We start from the raw sequence: 12,908 nt of genomic DNA on the forward strand, positions 1-12,908 counted from the left end.
TAATTGATCCTACCCCCTTATGTATAAACACATATAGATGGTAGGTACACAAGATTCGTTCCAGCCGAAATATAACACTCTTACTTATTGTTTTTGTTTATAACTAAACAAAAAAAGGGTTTGTTTTTAGTTCCACTAAATATTTGCGGACTTGGAAACGTTGTTGTTGGGTTACTTCTTTTTCTAACGCTCAAAAATGTTGTTGAACTTTTAAAGTCACGATTTTTATGACTTGTAGCACATGAGTTTAGTCTTTCGTTCATTTGATTTGAAATTTGCAATATTTTTCTATATTTTTTGTCTGCTGTTATTTTTTCTAGCACGCTTTTTGAGCGCTGGCAGATGCGCCTTTAACTTTATGTTAAGCTTTGATTTGCTTGTTTTAGAGCCATAGTTAGACTTGAGTAAAATCGCAAAACGTTGACTACAAAATGTTGACATTTATTACTTGTGCTTAAGATTTGTTGAAAATGTTGTGTAACATTTGTTTCTTACTACTTTTTCTACTACTTCTTGTGTCTATTTTTTTCAATTTATTTTTAAATGCTGTTTGTACGCAATAGATAAAACTGTGGAATATAATTTGCTGGCAATTATGTTAAGTTGTTTGTGGAGAAAATTTTAAATTAGTTAGATAAATAAGAATTAAGTTTTTAAATTCTAATCATGGTTATATAAATTCTCGTAGTTAAGGGGTGAAACATTCTGCATTTTAAAAATTTTAATTCTCAAAAAAATCAGCAAAAAAAATGTTATTTCCTTATTTTTGCAAAAAATATTTTAGGAATTTTTTATTTCTTAATATTTGTATATATGTATTTTTGAAAAGAAGACATAATTTCCTTTACATTGATATAAAATATGTCTACTGTATCCTTCTCACTAGTCAAATTCATTGATTTGTCATCAATAACATGCAGAAAATTTGCTGAATCTTGTCGATTTGTAATATATTTTTTGTCACTGCATTACCGACCACTGCATTACCATGCATTGTAGAAAACTACAAGATAAAGCTAATTAATGCGAGTTATATATTTTGAAGTCATTAATGAGACTAGAGTGGAAAAGATAAATTAGACATATTCAGTCCTGTCACAGAATTCCATTACAATCGATAGTGGAATTAATTCGATATTTCGTTTCTGCAGAAAAAGTAAAACGAAAATTTCGTTCGGAATGTTAAGTTTTCAAAGTGAAATTGATATTTAATTTTTCTGAAATTCTGTATCAAAAACTTCACTTTTGTTTTAATATAAAAAACGCTGTCAAATTAAAATCAGAAATATAGAAAATCGGAATAAAAACTACGGAATTGAAACCCTTCCCAACAAAATTTGTGACTGGCCTGATTATATATCAAAATGTAGGAAATTGTAAATTCTTTTAAAAATATTTTAGAAATTAAAAAAATCATAGACGATTTTTTGCAAAAATAAGGAAAAATATGTTTTTGTTTTATTTAAAATTTTAAAAGCCAGAAATATCAAATTTAAACATAAGGATTGCTGTAGTGTTTTGAATATGACCTTTTGGCTTTAAGAAACTTTTCAGAGCTTTAAGCCAGAGATCGAAAATAACAATATTATAAAGTTATAAAGTTATAAAGTTATAAAGTTATAAAGTTATAAAGTTATAAAGTTATAAAGTTATAAAGTTATAAAGTTATAAAGTTATAAAGTTATAAAGTTATAAAGTTATAAAGTTATAAAGTTATAAAGTTATAAAGTTATAAAGTTATAAAGTTATAAAGTTATAAAGTTATAAAGTTATAAAGTTATAAAGTTATAAAGTTATAAAGTTATAAAGTTATAAAGTTATAAAGTTATAAAGTTATAAAGTTATAAAGTTATAAAGTTATAAAGTTATAAAGTTATAAAGTTATAAAGTTATAAAGTTATAAAGTTATAAAGTTATAAAGTTATAAAGTTATAAAGTTATAAAGTTATAAAGTTATAAAGTTATAAAGTTATAAAGTTATAAAGTTATAAAGTTATAAAGTTATAAAGTTATAAAGTTATAAAGTTATAAAGTTATAAAGTTATAAAGTTATAAAGTTATAAAGTTATAAAGTTATAAAGTTATAAAGTTATAAAGTTATAAAGTTATAAAGTTATAAAGTTATAAAGTTATAAAGTTATAAAGTTATAAAGTTATAAAGTTATAAAGTTATAAAGTTATAAAGTTATAAAGTTATAAAGTTATAAAGTTATAAAGTTATAAAGTTATAAAGTTATAAAGTTATAAAGTTATAAAGTTATAAAGTTATAAAGTTATAAAGTTATAAAGTTATAAAGTTATAAAGTTATAAAGTTATAAAGTTATAAAGTTATAAAGTTATAAAGTTATAAAGTTATAAAGTTATAAAGTTATAAAGTTATAAAGTTATAAAGTTATAAAGTTATAAAGTTATAAAGTTATAAAGTTATAAAGTTATAAAGTTATAAAGTTATAAAGTTATAAAGTTATAAAGTTATAAAGTTATAAAGTTATAAAGTTATAAAGTTATAAAGTTATAAAGTTATAAAGTTATAAAGTTATAAAGTTATAAAGTTATAAAGTTATAAAGTTATAAAGTTATAAAGTTATAAAGTTATAAAGTTATAAAGTTATAAAGTTATAAAGTTATAAAGTTATAAAGTTATAAAGTTATAAAGTTATAAAGTTATAAAGTTATAAAGTTATAAAGTTATAAAGTTATAAAGTTATAAAGTTATAAAGTTATAAAGTTATAAAGTTATAAAGTAATAAAGTATTTTAATTGGTTTACATGTCAAATTAATGAACTAAATTAAAAATTCAAGAATTTCTTATACAAAAAAGCATTAGTGTTTTTTTCAAAACAATTTTTTTAATGTCTCTCGCATTCCTAAAATAAATCTTTAAACATTTAATTATTTACGGCCAATAAAAACTAAACTTTAACACTATTTAATAATAAAAAACAAATACCAAAAAAATCTGCTTAAAAAAAGTTAAAACTAGTATTAACAATTTAAATTAAATTTGGAAAAAACACTGTTTTGGTAATAAAATTAATACCATATTAACGAAAAATAATAATTAATAAAAAAGCTTTTAATTTAACACACATAAAAACCGGATTTGTAACTACTTTTTTTTCAAAATTCTTGTAATCCAAGAAAAAAAAAATTGTCAAATCATTGATTAAATTTTTTTTTTAAATTCACACACAAAACTTTAGCGTATGTTTTTAATAAACTTTGATATTTAACCAAGCAGCTTATAAAATGATGTTCAGTTCTTTTTAATAATAAAAAATAGTTATTGAAAAAACTTGATTTGAAAAAAAAAAACATAAATAAAACAATAATAATGTAATGCTTAAGCAAATACTTAAAAGCCTATTGGTTAAGAGACTAAGTATATTAGCATTTTTTATTTTTTTTTTTTTTTTGTGTTCAGCTTCTTAAAGATCCATAAAATCGTGGTAAGAAGTGTCTGAAAATGTTTATAAATATAAATAGTTGAAGTAGATATAAGCTTATGTCATGGTATAAGTGTTATATAGTTTGTTAATAATTTATACTACATTTAACATTTATGTTAGCACATGAAATCTACAAACATTTCAATGTGGGGGGAGTTCCATATGATGAAAGTAATAGTAAGAAATTCTTATATTGGGAATATGACTTAAAAATCGGGGAATTTTTCAAATTTTTAGCTTTTATTTTTAAACATTTTTACAATGTCTGGCATACAATATCCATATCCGTTCCGTTAAATATGAAACTCGCCATATAAATATTTACTTAAGCATGCATGATATTCCAAAAAGCATGTATGTGAATCTTTATAGTTTTAAAAATATAGTTTTTTTGTTGTTTTTTATATAATTATTTTGTTGTTATTGTTAGTTTTACTACCACTATTGGAACATCTTCTACTTCTGATGGTGTAGTTCTACAAGTTTTGCCTTATTACATACTTTTTTTTATAGTCTTTGTTGTTTTATTGTAGTTAATTTAACAATGAAATTAAAAGTGGTTTCTTTTTTAATGTTTTGTATTTGAAAACATTTTTATGTAAAGCCAACAACAGGTACTTGGTCTGGCTTAAGTGATATCAAGAACATGTTTAAATATGAAAATTAAATTAAAAAATTCTGTTTTTTTTTCTTTTTGAAATTTATACAAACACCAAAAATAAATTTAAAAAACAGCAAACCCACTTAATATACAAAAAATAATCATAAAATATGTAAGTTTTTTTATTCTACGTTCATAAAGGTTAACAAGTTTTCTTTTTTATTTTTTGGTGTAACATTTAAACAACTTGAAAAAGAAACGACCAACTTTAAAGATTTATTTCAATAATGTTAATTGTCATTACAGCAAATGGTAAATTAAATATATGTAAGAAAATAATAGGAAAAAAAACTGCAGTGAGAATTTTTAAAAAAATATTTTCGAAACTCTGGGAAAATTTAATTTGCGAATAGTTTTTGTTAAAATTTCTATAACAAAAAAAATGGATTATCTATTACAAGGAGAATTAAGAAAACCCGAAAATAAATAAAATTATAAGTATTAGGATCTATCATTAAGTTATTCCTATCTTAAAATTTAAATAAAACAAAACAAATTGAATAAATGACAGCCAATTTGACAGATCTAGCTTAAACAATATACCCGCTGTCAACTGTCAAAGTTCGGAAGTCCCTAGTCGAAGATCCGTTACTTATTTATTAGATATTTCAAAGAGTATATTTGATTGTTGCTTGTTTGGTTATTGTAACAAAAACAAAACACATGTAAAGTTTCCACTCAAAATACACGCTTGTAAGCGTAAAAATTTGCGAATTCACTTAATTGTAAATAAATTCGAAAAGAATCCATCGATTTTTATGATCGATATCTCATTTTGTTCCTATTACATGTGGCTTTGCGATAAAGCTTTAAATCTGATTTATTTTTGCAGTTTTCGATTTTTCATGATTTTTTTAAAACAAAAAAAAATTTTATTTTCACGTAAAAAATATATTTTTTGTTTAAATTTGTTATTATAACTTCGAAACTACTGAGTCGATTGTAACGCAATATATAAACAAACTAAAGGTTATGTAATTCTTAATTTTCTAAGTTTATCTTAATAACATCGGACTAACCCTTTTTGAGTTCTCATTAATTATGTGGAGAAACGTCTAACAAAATTTATAATTTTACTTAAACATTCTTTTAAAAAAAACCTCTCCATGTGTAATCAATTTTTAAACTTATCAAAGTTTTGTAAAACTAATTTTGTATGAAAATTTTGTTTTATAAAACTTTTATGAATTTAAAACTTGATTATGAATATGGCAGTAAAAAAATATATTTATCTAGTTGTTTTTGAATTCATATAAACCTTTTTTATGTCTTTATTTTAAACTCCTTTTGTTCACATTTCCACACAGTTTGTTTAACCATTAAAAAAGTGTTAACAATTTACAGTTGTTGCTTAAGCCACGTTTGTCTCTAAACTCTTTTGTTTTGTAACAACTAATAATAATAATATCACAGAAAAAAAGACTTCAAAACAATAGTTTTTGTTATTACTTATTGTGTGTTAACATTCAGTTAAATTATTTTAAATCCTTAACGCTGTTTTTGCAAATATTTTTTTTTATTTAACATTTAATTAAACTTATTTTGACATTTATTTCTTTAAGTCTTTTGTTTGTTTGTTTTGTGTTTCAAATGTTGCAAAAAAAGCCAACATTGTTTCAAACCATAAAAGCAAACATTTATTATTGTTTGTTAAAACAAAAAAAGTTTTGAATAGATAAAATGCATATTCAATATGTTGTCATGTCTAAAATATGACAATTGTATAAAGGAGATTAATTTTAAGAAACACAAGAGTTTTATAACAGAATGAGTTTGATTGAAAAGTAATATGTACGAAAATTATAGAGAAAAAGCTACGATTTTAGAGCATGAATATAGGGTGTCCCAAAATTCATACAAGTATTAAAAAAACAGTTTTCAGCTACAAAAATAATGAAGGTTACGCGGCCACTGTTCGAGCAAAATCAATCTAAAACCTTGATGGCTTTATTAATTATATAATTGCCACATTTGGGTTTCAGATCCTAATACAAATGCATCCACAACGTAACACTGTTTGGTGCGGGTTTTAGGCTGGAGACAACATTGATCCATCATTGATGACATCAACGAAAATTAGGCTGGTTGTTACTGATGTTTAATAAGGCGGCCTTGTTGTTATGGTACATCTTGGTAAACCCATTATTTTCAATTTAGTGTTGTATTTTTGTTTCTCCAATGTTGTGGTGATAAAAAATGTCTCAAATAGTCTTAATTTATTTGTGATTTTAAGCACTATTGCGATATTTCTTAAGGCTATTGGCTGAGCTATTAAACTATTTTTTCAACGAAAATTATTTATTTTTTATTAAGATTTTTCTGTGTGTGTTTCATTTATTTACATTCGTTTTTAATGCAAATTTTGCAAAAATCAAGCTAAAAGGCCACCATACAATCTAAAATAAATTTGTATTGAGTCTTAAGTAATTTAAATTTTTAACAGCCCCCAAAAAAATTCCTTAAATTTCTTTAAATTCAATGCAATACAAAACAAAACTTTCAAATATTTTGGATTATTTTTGGTTTTTTTTTTTTGGGCAAATTTGCGATTTTTCATGCAGTGACGCAACTAATTTAATTCAATTTGTTTGCTTTTATTTTTATTTTGTTGCCATAATTTGCATTTCAGCCTTAAAGCCAGTCAGTCATTTAAAATATAACAATTTTATATTAGATTATTATTAAATTTGCAAAAACAAAACAAAAACGAAACTATAACACAGCAACTTATAAAACTAAAGCTGAGTTAATAATGGCTACAAGTATAAAAAAAACCAAACTAAAACTAATTTTGCAAGGCCGTTCACTTAATGGTGGTAGAAGTAGATAGAGGGAATGTTTATACATAAATTGAGCTACAAGCTGAAATAAATTATAAAAATTTTTCAAATAAAACAACAACAAAGAAACACTTTCAATAAATAAAATATAACAACAAACATAAAATATCAAAATAATATTGAAATAAACAAGAAATTTTTCGAAAACATAAAAACAAATTAATGAAAAGTGAAAATAACAAAGTGATACTAAAGTGAACAAAGAAACTATGCAGGGGTTCTCTCTTCTGTAATAATTCTGTTTTGTGAGAGTCCTTAGAGAATGAAAATACTCTCGATCTCTTCGTTTTAATGAAATAATGGTATTATTAAAATTACAACTTCAAAACATCATAAATATTTATACCCTACACCACCATAGTGGGGAGGGTATAATGCGTTTGTGCAGATATTTGTAACGCCCAAAAATATTAGTCTAACACCCACCTTAAAGTATACCGATTGACTTAGAATCTGAGTCGATTAAACGATGTCCGTCCGTCCGTCTGGTCGGCTGGCTGGCTGGTTGTCCATGTAAACCTTGTGCGCAGAGTACAGGTCGCAATTTTGAAGATATTTCGATGAAATTTGGCACATTATATTTTTTCGGCTCAAGGACCAAGCCTATTGAAACTGGCTGAAATAGGTCCATTATTTCACCTAGCCCCCATACAAATGTCCTCCCGAAATTGGACTTTATCGGTCATAAATGTTTAATTTATATAGGTATCTTCACAAATTTAGCTACAAATAAGTTTTATATACACAAAATTCATGTCGCCAAATTTTGTTACGATCGGTCCATAATTATTCATAGCTCCCGTATAGACCCGCTTCTGAAAATCACTTTAACGTGCATAAATCGCATAGTAAACTTTCATATAGACATAAATCACACGACCTAATTTCATGGTGATCGGTCCATAATTGGACATAGCTCCCATATAAGGCCCATTTCCGAAAATCACTCAAAAATATAAATTATTGAAATTTTAAAAGAAAAATGTTTTTGCTCTTTTACTTAGTAAACCATACTTTCTTACTTGTTTCTTTTGAAACTGATTTTAAAATGTATTCTTTTATTTGAAAAATAGGAGTTTTATCTTTTAAACATAAAAAGGCTTGTAAAAATTTATTCGAAAATGGTTGAATTACACAGTGTGCAATTTGTGAAGTCATGGAATGGGACTCGTTGTAATTTTTGCCAAAAATTATCATTTTCTCAGGCTCATATCTTGCAAACAGTTCGGAATTTTGATTAACTCTCTGAGCTACAACTTTAGCTCTTGTCATAAAGAACAAAAACTTTGTTTTCAAGATCAAAATCGCAAAAAACTTTAAAAAAATTCGAAATAAATTTAGAAAAATTTTTTTTTAAAGCTGCCTAAAAATATGCTTTAGTTTATAATAATTTAATAGTTTATGGCCCAAAACACTTAATTCCTTTAGATTTTTCTTAATAACTTATATTGACCTACCTAAACTGTGTTAAGAATCATTCCTAGGAAGTTCGTATGTTCTAGAAAGTTGTTTATTGATATCTTAGGTTTTTTTTGTAATTGATTGTTTCCTTGAATTTTGACCGGTTTGCTACCTATGGACCTGAACAAGGAAAAAAGGTAAAAAATATAGATTTTTTTTGATCACTTTTTTGCAAAAATGACACCGATGGCCCAAATCTTTGGGGGCCCATAAAAACAGTGCATGACTTTAGGCAAAACTGGAAGATACGGGTCTTTTTTTTTTTGGTCTTTAATCACGTAGTGGTGCCAGTATATGGTTATGATGCGGTAGTTTAAAGTAGTTTAAATTTTTGAAAAAATGCGTTTTTGAAAATGAAAATTTATTGAAAAAATGTAAACGAATTTCGAAATTCCATACATGAATCTTATTAAAAAACAATTTCTTTTTTATTTCTTTCTCTTTTAGGAACACATACAGGAAGTTCTAGACAAATGGACCCAAATCGATGATGAAATTTGGGCTAAAGTAATTGTCTTTGAGCGTAATCGTCGTGTGGCCAAAGCCTATGCCCGAGCACCAGTATTAACCATTAACGGTTCAGATGATGGCTTTGATGGCATGAGGTAATACATATATAACTTAACATTTCTTTCTTCACTATTATTAAATGTTGGCCACAAAATTTATTATACACTTCGGTGTTTCAGTGGCTTTTAATTTGTTACCCTTGACCTAGAAACTACAAAACAGCTACTAAATACAGCCAATTATTTATGCTTAAAAACTAATAAATTTAAAAACACTCAACTGACAACACACATCATGATGAGGTTTTATAACAAACAGACAGACAGACAGTGAAGCCAACTCCAAAAACATCATCAATATCACTCAACTTCTTTGAAATTCACAAATAGCTTTACTTTATTTTAATCAAATTTTTAAATAAACTGTTTTATTTTGATAGTTTTATAATTTAAACATTTAAGAATATATATAAAAACAAAACAAAATAAAAATTTTAATTAAGCACTTAATATTTTAACTTAATTGCAAAACTACACCCAACTATAATCATAACTAGCTAGTTTAAATTTGTTTAAGAAAAAATCATATAAATTTGTCTTTATGTGGCTTTTTTAAATGACAATGCAAATTTGTTTATGTGAGAATTTAAAGCCCTTCGTTAATTATTAACCATATATTTATTTAAAAAACAGTTTAATGACCTTAACATTTAAAGATTTTATCAAAACACAAAATACAAGCTTAATTAAAAATATCAAATTTCAAAATCATTTCAAAAATATGTTGTTAAATTCCAGATTTTTATTTTAAATGACTTAATTGATATTTGTATGCTTTTAAGAAATATTACACCTCTTTAAATTTAAAAATGTAAATATGCATGAAATGACAAGCTCTTGCAAACATGAACAAGTCTTAAGTTAGGAGTCATTTTCTTGGGAAACAATTTTAAAATTTAGCAACACACATTTCAAGTTGACAAGTTAAAAAAACAAACCGGGAAAATATAAAATTATATGAAAAATATTATGGCAAATAAATGGACATCTTAACTCTTTCAGCCACGCTTTTATAAGTTTAAAATCAAAACAATTGCATTTTTACATTAATCAAGATTAGTTCATTATAAAAAGTAAGAAAAAATAAATCAAAACATAAAAAACCACCCCATTCAAAGGTTTTTTGTGTGGTTAGCATGGTGGTTAGTAAACTAACCACCCCGGTGGTTGGCATTAAAAATATCTTTGACTAAATTTTCTGAACAAACAAACGAAATAGCAAATATATACAAAACAATACTGAATTCAATGAACAATAACAATAAATATTGAATGCGTGAAAGTCTCTTATAAAATCTGCAGTTTACAATATTTTCAAATTAATATATTTATCTAACCAGAGCACCCTGACGGCATAGTTTTGCAAAAAATCATAACGATGATTTCAAAAAATATAATTGTTTAGCAAAATTCCATTAGATGCCAATAAATGATCTTTTAAAGACTATAGCAAAGGTGGTTAGTAAAGTGACCACTAAACCGCACAGAGTAAAAGGTTTTCTAGCAAATTTGTAGAGCAACCACTCCAACATTCTAATTGATATTTTAAAAAAAATTTTATTTGTCTTAATAAAAAAGCTTTGTAAATCAACATTAATAAAGAAATCTCTTTAAAAATCATATATTATGATTTTTTAGCTTTTATTTTGAAACAGTTTTACAATATAAATTTATTCAAAGTATTAGCCATTGTTATCTCTGACCTTTTCCCATCTTTTTGGCAGCATATGGACACAAAATATACAGAGGCGTCAAATTTGACAGTTCAAAAACACTAAAATCAGCTTTTTTTGAAATTGTTTCGATAGAAAGAGAAAAAAAATTTGCGTTTTAATACAGATAGTGCGTTAAAACAAACAACTATATAAATAAGCACAAAACCAAACCAGTTGAAATTGTTTCGAGCGAAAGAGACAAATATATTTATTTTGCCGTGTCGCCTCTGTATACTTTGTGATATGGATTCCGAGCCAAAAGAACTGCTCATCTTTTGAGGCCAATAACAAATCAAGACAATTTCGGATACTCTTTTCTGAAGTGAAGCGTTTACCAGAGACAGTGATCTGCATCGATCGAAATAAGGCAACGATCCAGGCCAACCTATTGGGGGGAAAATAGAGTAAAATTTATTTTAACATTTTTATTTTTTCCTGTTTTATATTTAAACTTTTCTATTTTGGGGGTGGGGAGTGAAAATCCTGTTCCCCCTGGATCTGAATCGAAACAATTAGTAGTCGGACTGTGAACGGTCTGGACTATAAAGCGGGTGAGGCAAAACTTTCCAATCACTTCATTCTAAATACTTTTTAACAGGTATTGCAACATGTGGCCGTGCTTCTTCATGATGAAATATTACGGTTTCATGTCTTGCCTCATATTCTGGGAGCTTTTCGATCAATGCTCGTTTCAAACGAATATGTAGCGTTTGGTACAGGTTCCCTGTGATGGTCTGGTCGGACTTCAGCAGCTCATAATAGATATGACCCTTTTGCTCGTTTCAAACGGATCAGTTGCGTTCGGTACATATTCCCTTTGATGATAGGACCCTTTTGCTCCCACCAAATACAGAACATTACCTTAGCGTCATGGATATTAGGCTTTGGTATCGATTCGGCTGGTTGGACGGGCTTCACATATGATCTCTTATGATTTGGGTATGGATAAATCGTAAGTCATTATGCGGTGCAAAAATTATTTTCTTTTATAGCATTTGAGCATGTGTTCGAACATGCAAATTCGTATTTCAAGGTCTCTCGGCTTCAATTCGTATGGACCCAATTTTCCTGCTTTTGGATGAATCCTGCTGCTCGCAAACGTTTTGAAATTGTAGATTGAGTGAGCTCCCAATGATTTTACAAGCTCTTGATACGTTTTACAAGAATCTTCATAGAGTAATGTCTCCCATTCTTGGTCTTCAGACATTTTGTAGCTGGCCTGGTCTTCCGTGTCAAAATAACCACTTCTGAACTGAACAAACTATCTAGCACGTTGAAACCGATTGAACACATTCACCATAAGCTTTGGAGAGCAATGGGTGTGCTACAGCTGCACTTTTTTCAAAATTAAAGAAGTAAAGCTAAACTTACCGCATATGACGCTTTGTTTGCACAAAATTCTACATTTTTGAAGCAAAAAAACTTTGTTGTTTACACTATAATGTTCAATAACTAAGTGAGAATAAATGCCAGATATGTACCCTTCAAAATGATATATAAATTATTAAAAACAAAAACCGCTTTCAGAAGATACGCCATGTATTGTAAACTAAAATCCTATATGAACATATTACTCAAACCCTGTAATAGTCTGTGTAAATCACTCTTACATCCAAGAAAATAAATGATTATTATCCAGAATGCTTGTCTTGGTTCTAGCCAGTTTAATATTGAAAATCAATAAAAACGGTTCAAGGGAACAATAGTTATGAACCAAAATGTAAAACAATATTAACACAAATTTATTTTTTTCACTTATTTTTACCAAAAATTTCAATAAATTCTGTTTTTTATAAGCTTTTCTATACATAGCTTTATTAGTTTAAATCAAAATTTGTAACTGAATCAGTTCATGGTCCGAATAGGCATAAATTTGTCATTCATATTCGAAAATTCTAAATCAAATTCGAGTATTCTATGTTATGTTCGAAAAATTTTTAAAACTGTTAAAATAATCTCTAGACCATGCATAAGCCTGATAAACAATGCAATATTATGTTCGAACTTTCGAATTTAAGTTCGAAAATTCGAAGTTATGTTCGAAAATTGTTTAAAGCTGTTAAAATAATCTCTAAATCAAAAGGATTCTAAAAAAAATACTTTTAGTTTTTTTAAGGCCTATTTCTTGCATTTTCTAATTTAGAAATTAAAAATTTTGAAAAAAAAAATGTTTAAATGTTCAAGAATTTTCAATATAGCATCAGAATATAT

General features: G+C 26.3%; 1 protein-coding gene across 2 annotated transcripts in view; it reads left to right on the forward strand.

Annotated features, from left to right (window-relative positions):
* Nucleotides 1-12,908, forward strand: part of LOC135962060 (uncharacterized) — a 586,654-nt gene that overhangs the window by 528,467 nt on the left and 45,279 nt on the right. For both annotated transcript variants that reach the window (XM_065513795.1, XM_065513794.1), the window contains exon 3: nt 8,861-9,018. In XM_065513795.1, coding sequence (XP_065369867.1) covers nt 8,861-9,018 — 158 coding nt within the window. The remainder of the gene's footprint in view (nt 1-8,860; nt 9,019-12,908) is intronic.

This window comes from Calliphora vicina, chromosome 5 (genome assembly GCF_958450345.1).
Source record: "Calliphora vicina chromosome 5, idCalVici1.1, whole genome shotgun sequence".
Classification (NCBI taxonomy): domain Eukaryota; kingdom Metazoa; phylum Arthropoda; class Insecta; order Diptera; family Calliphoridae; genus Calliphora; species Calliphora vicina.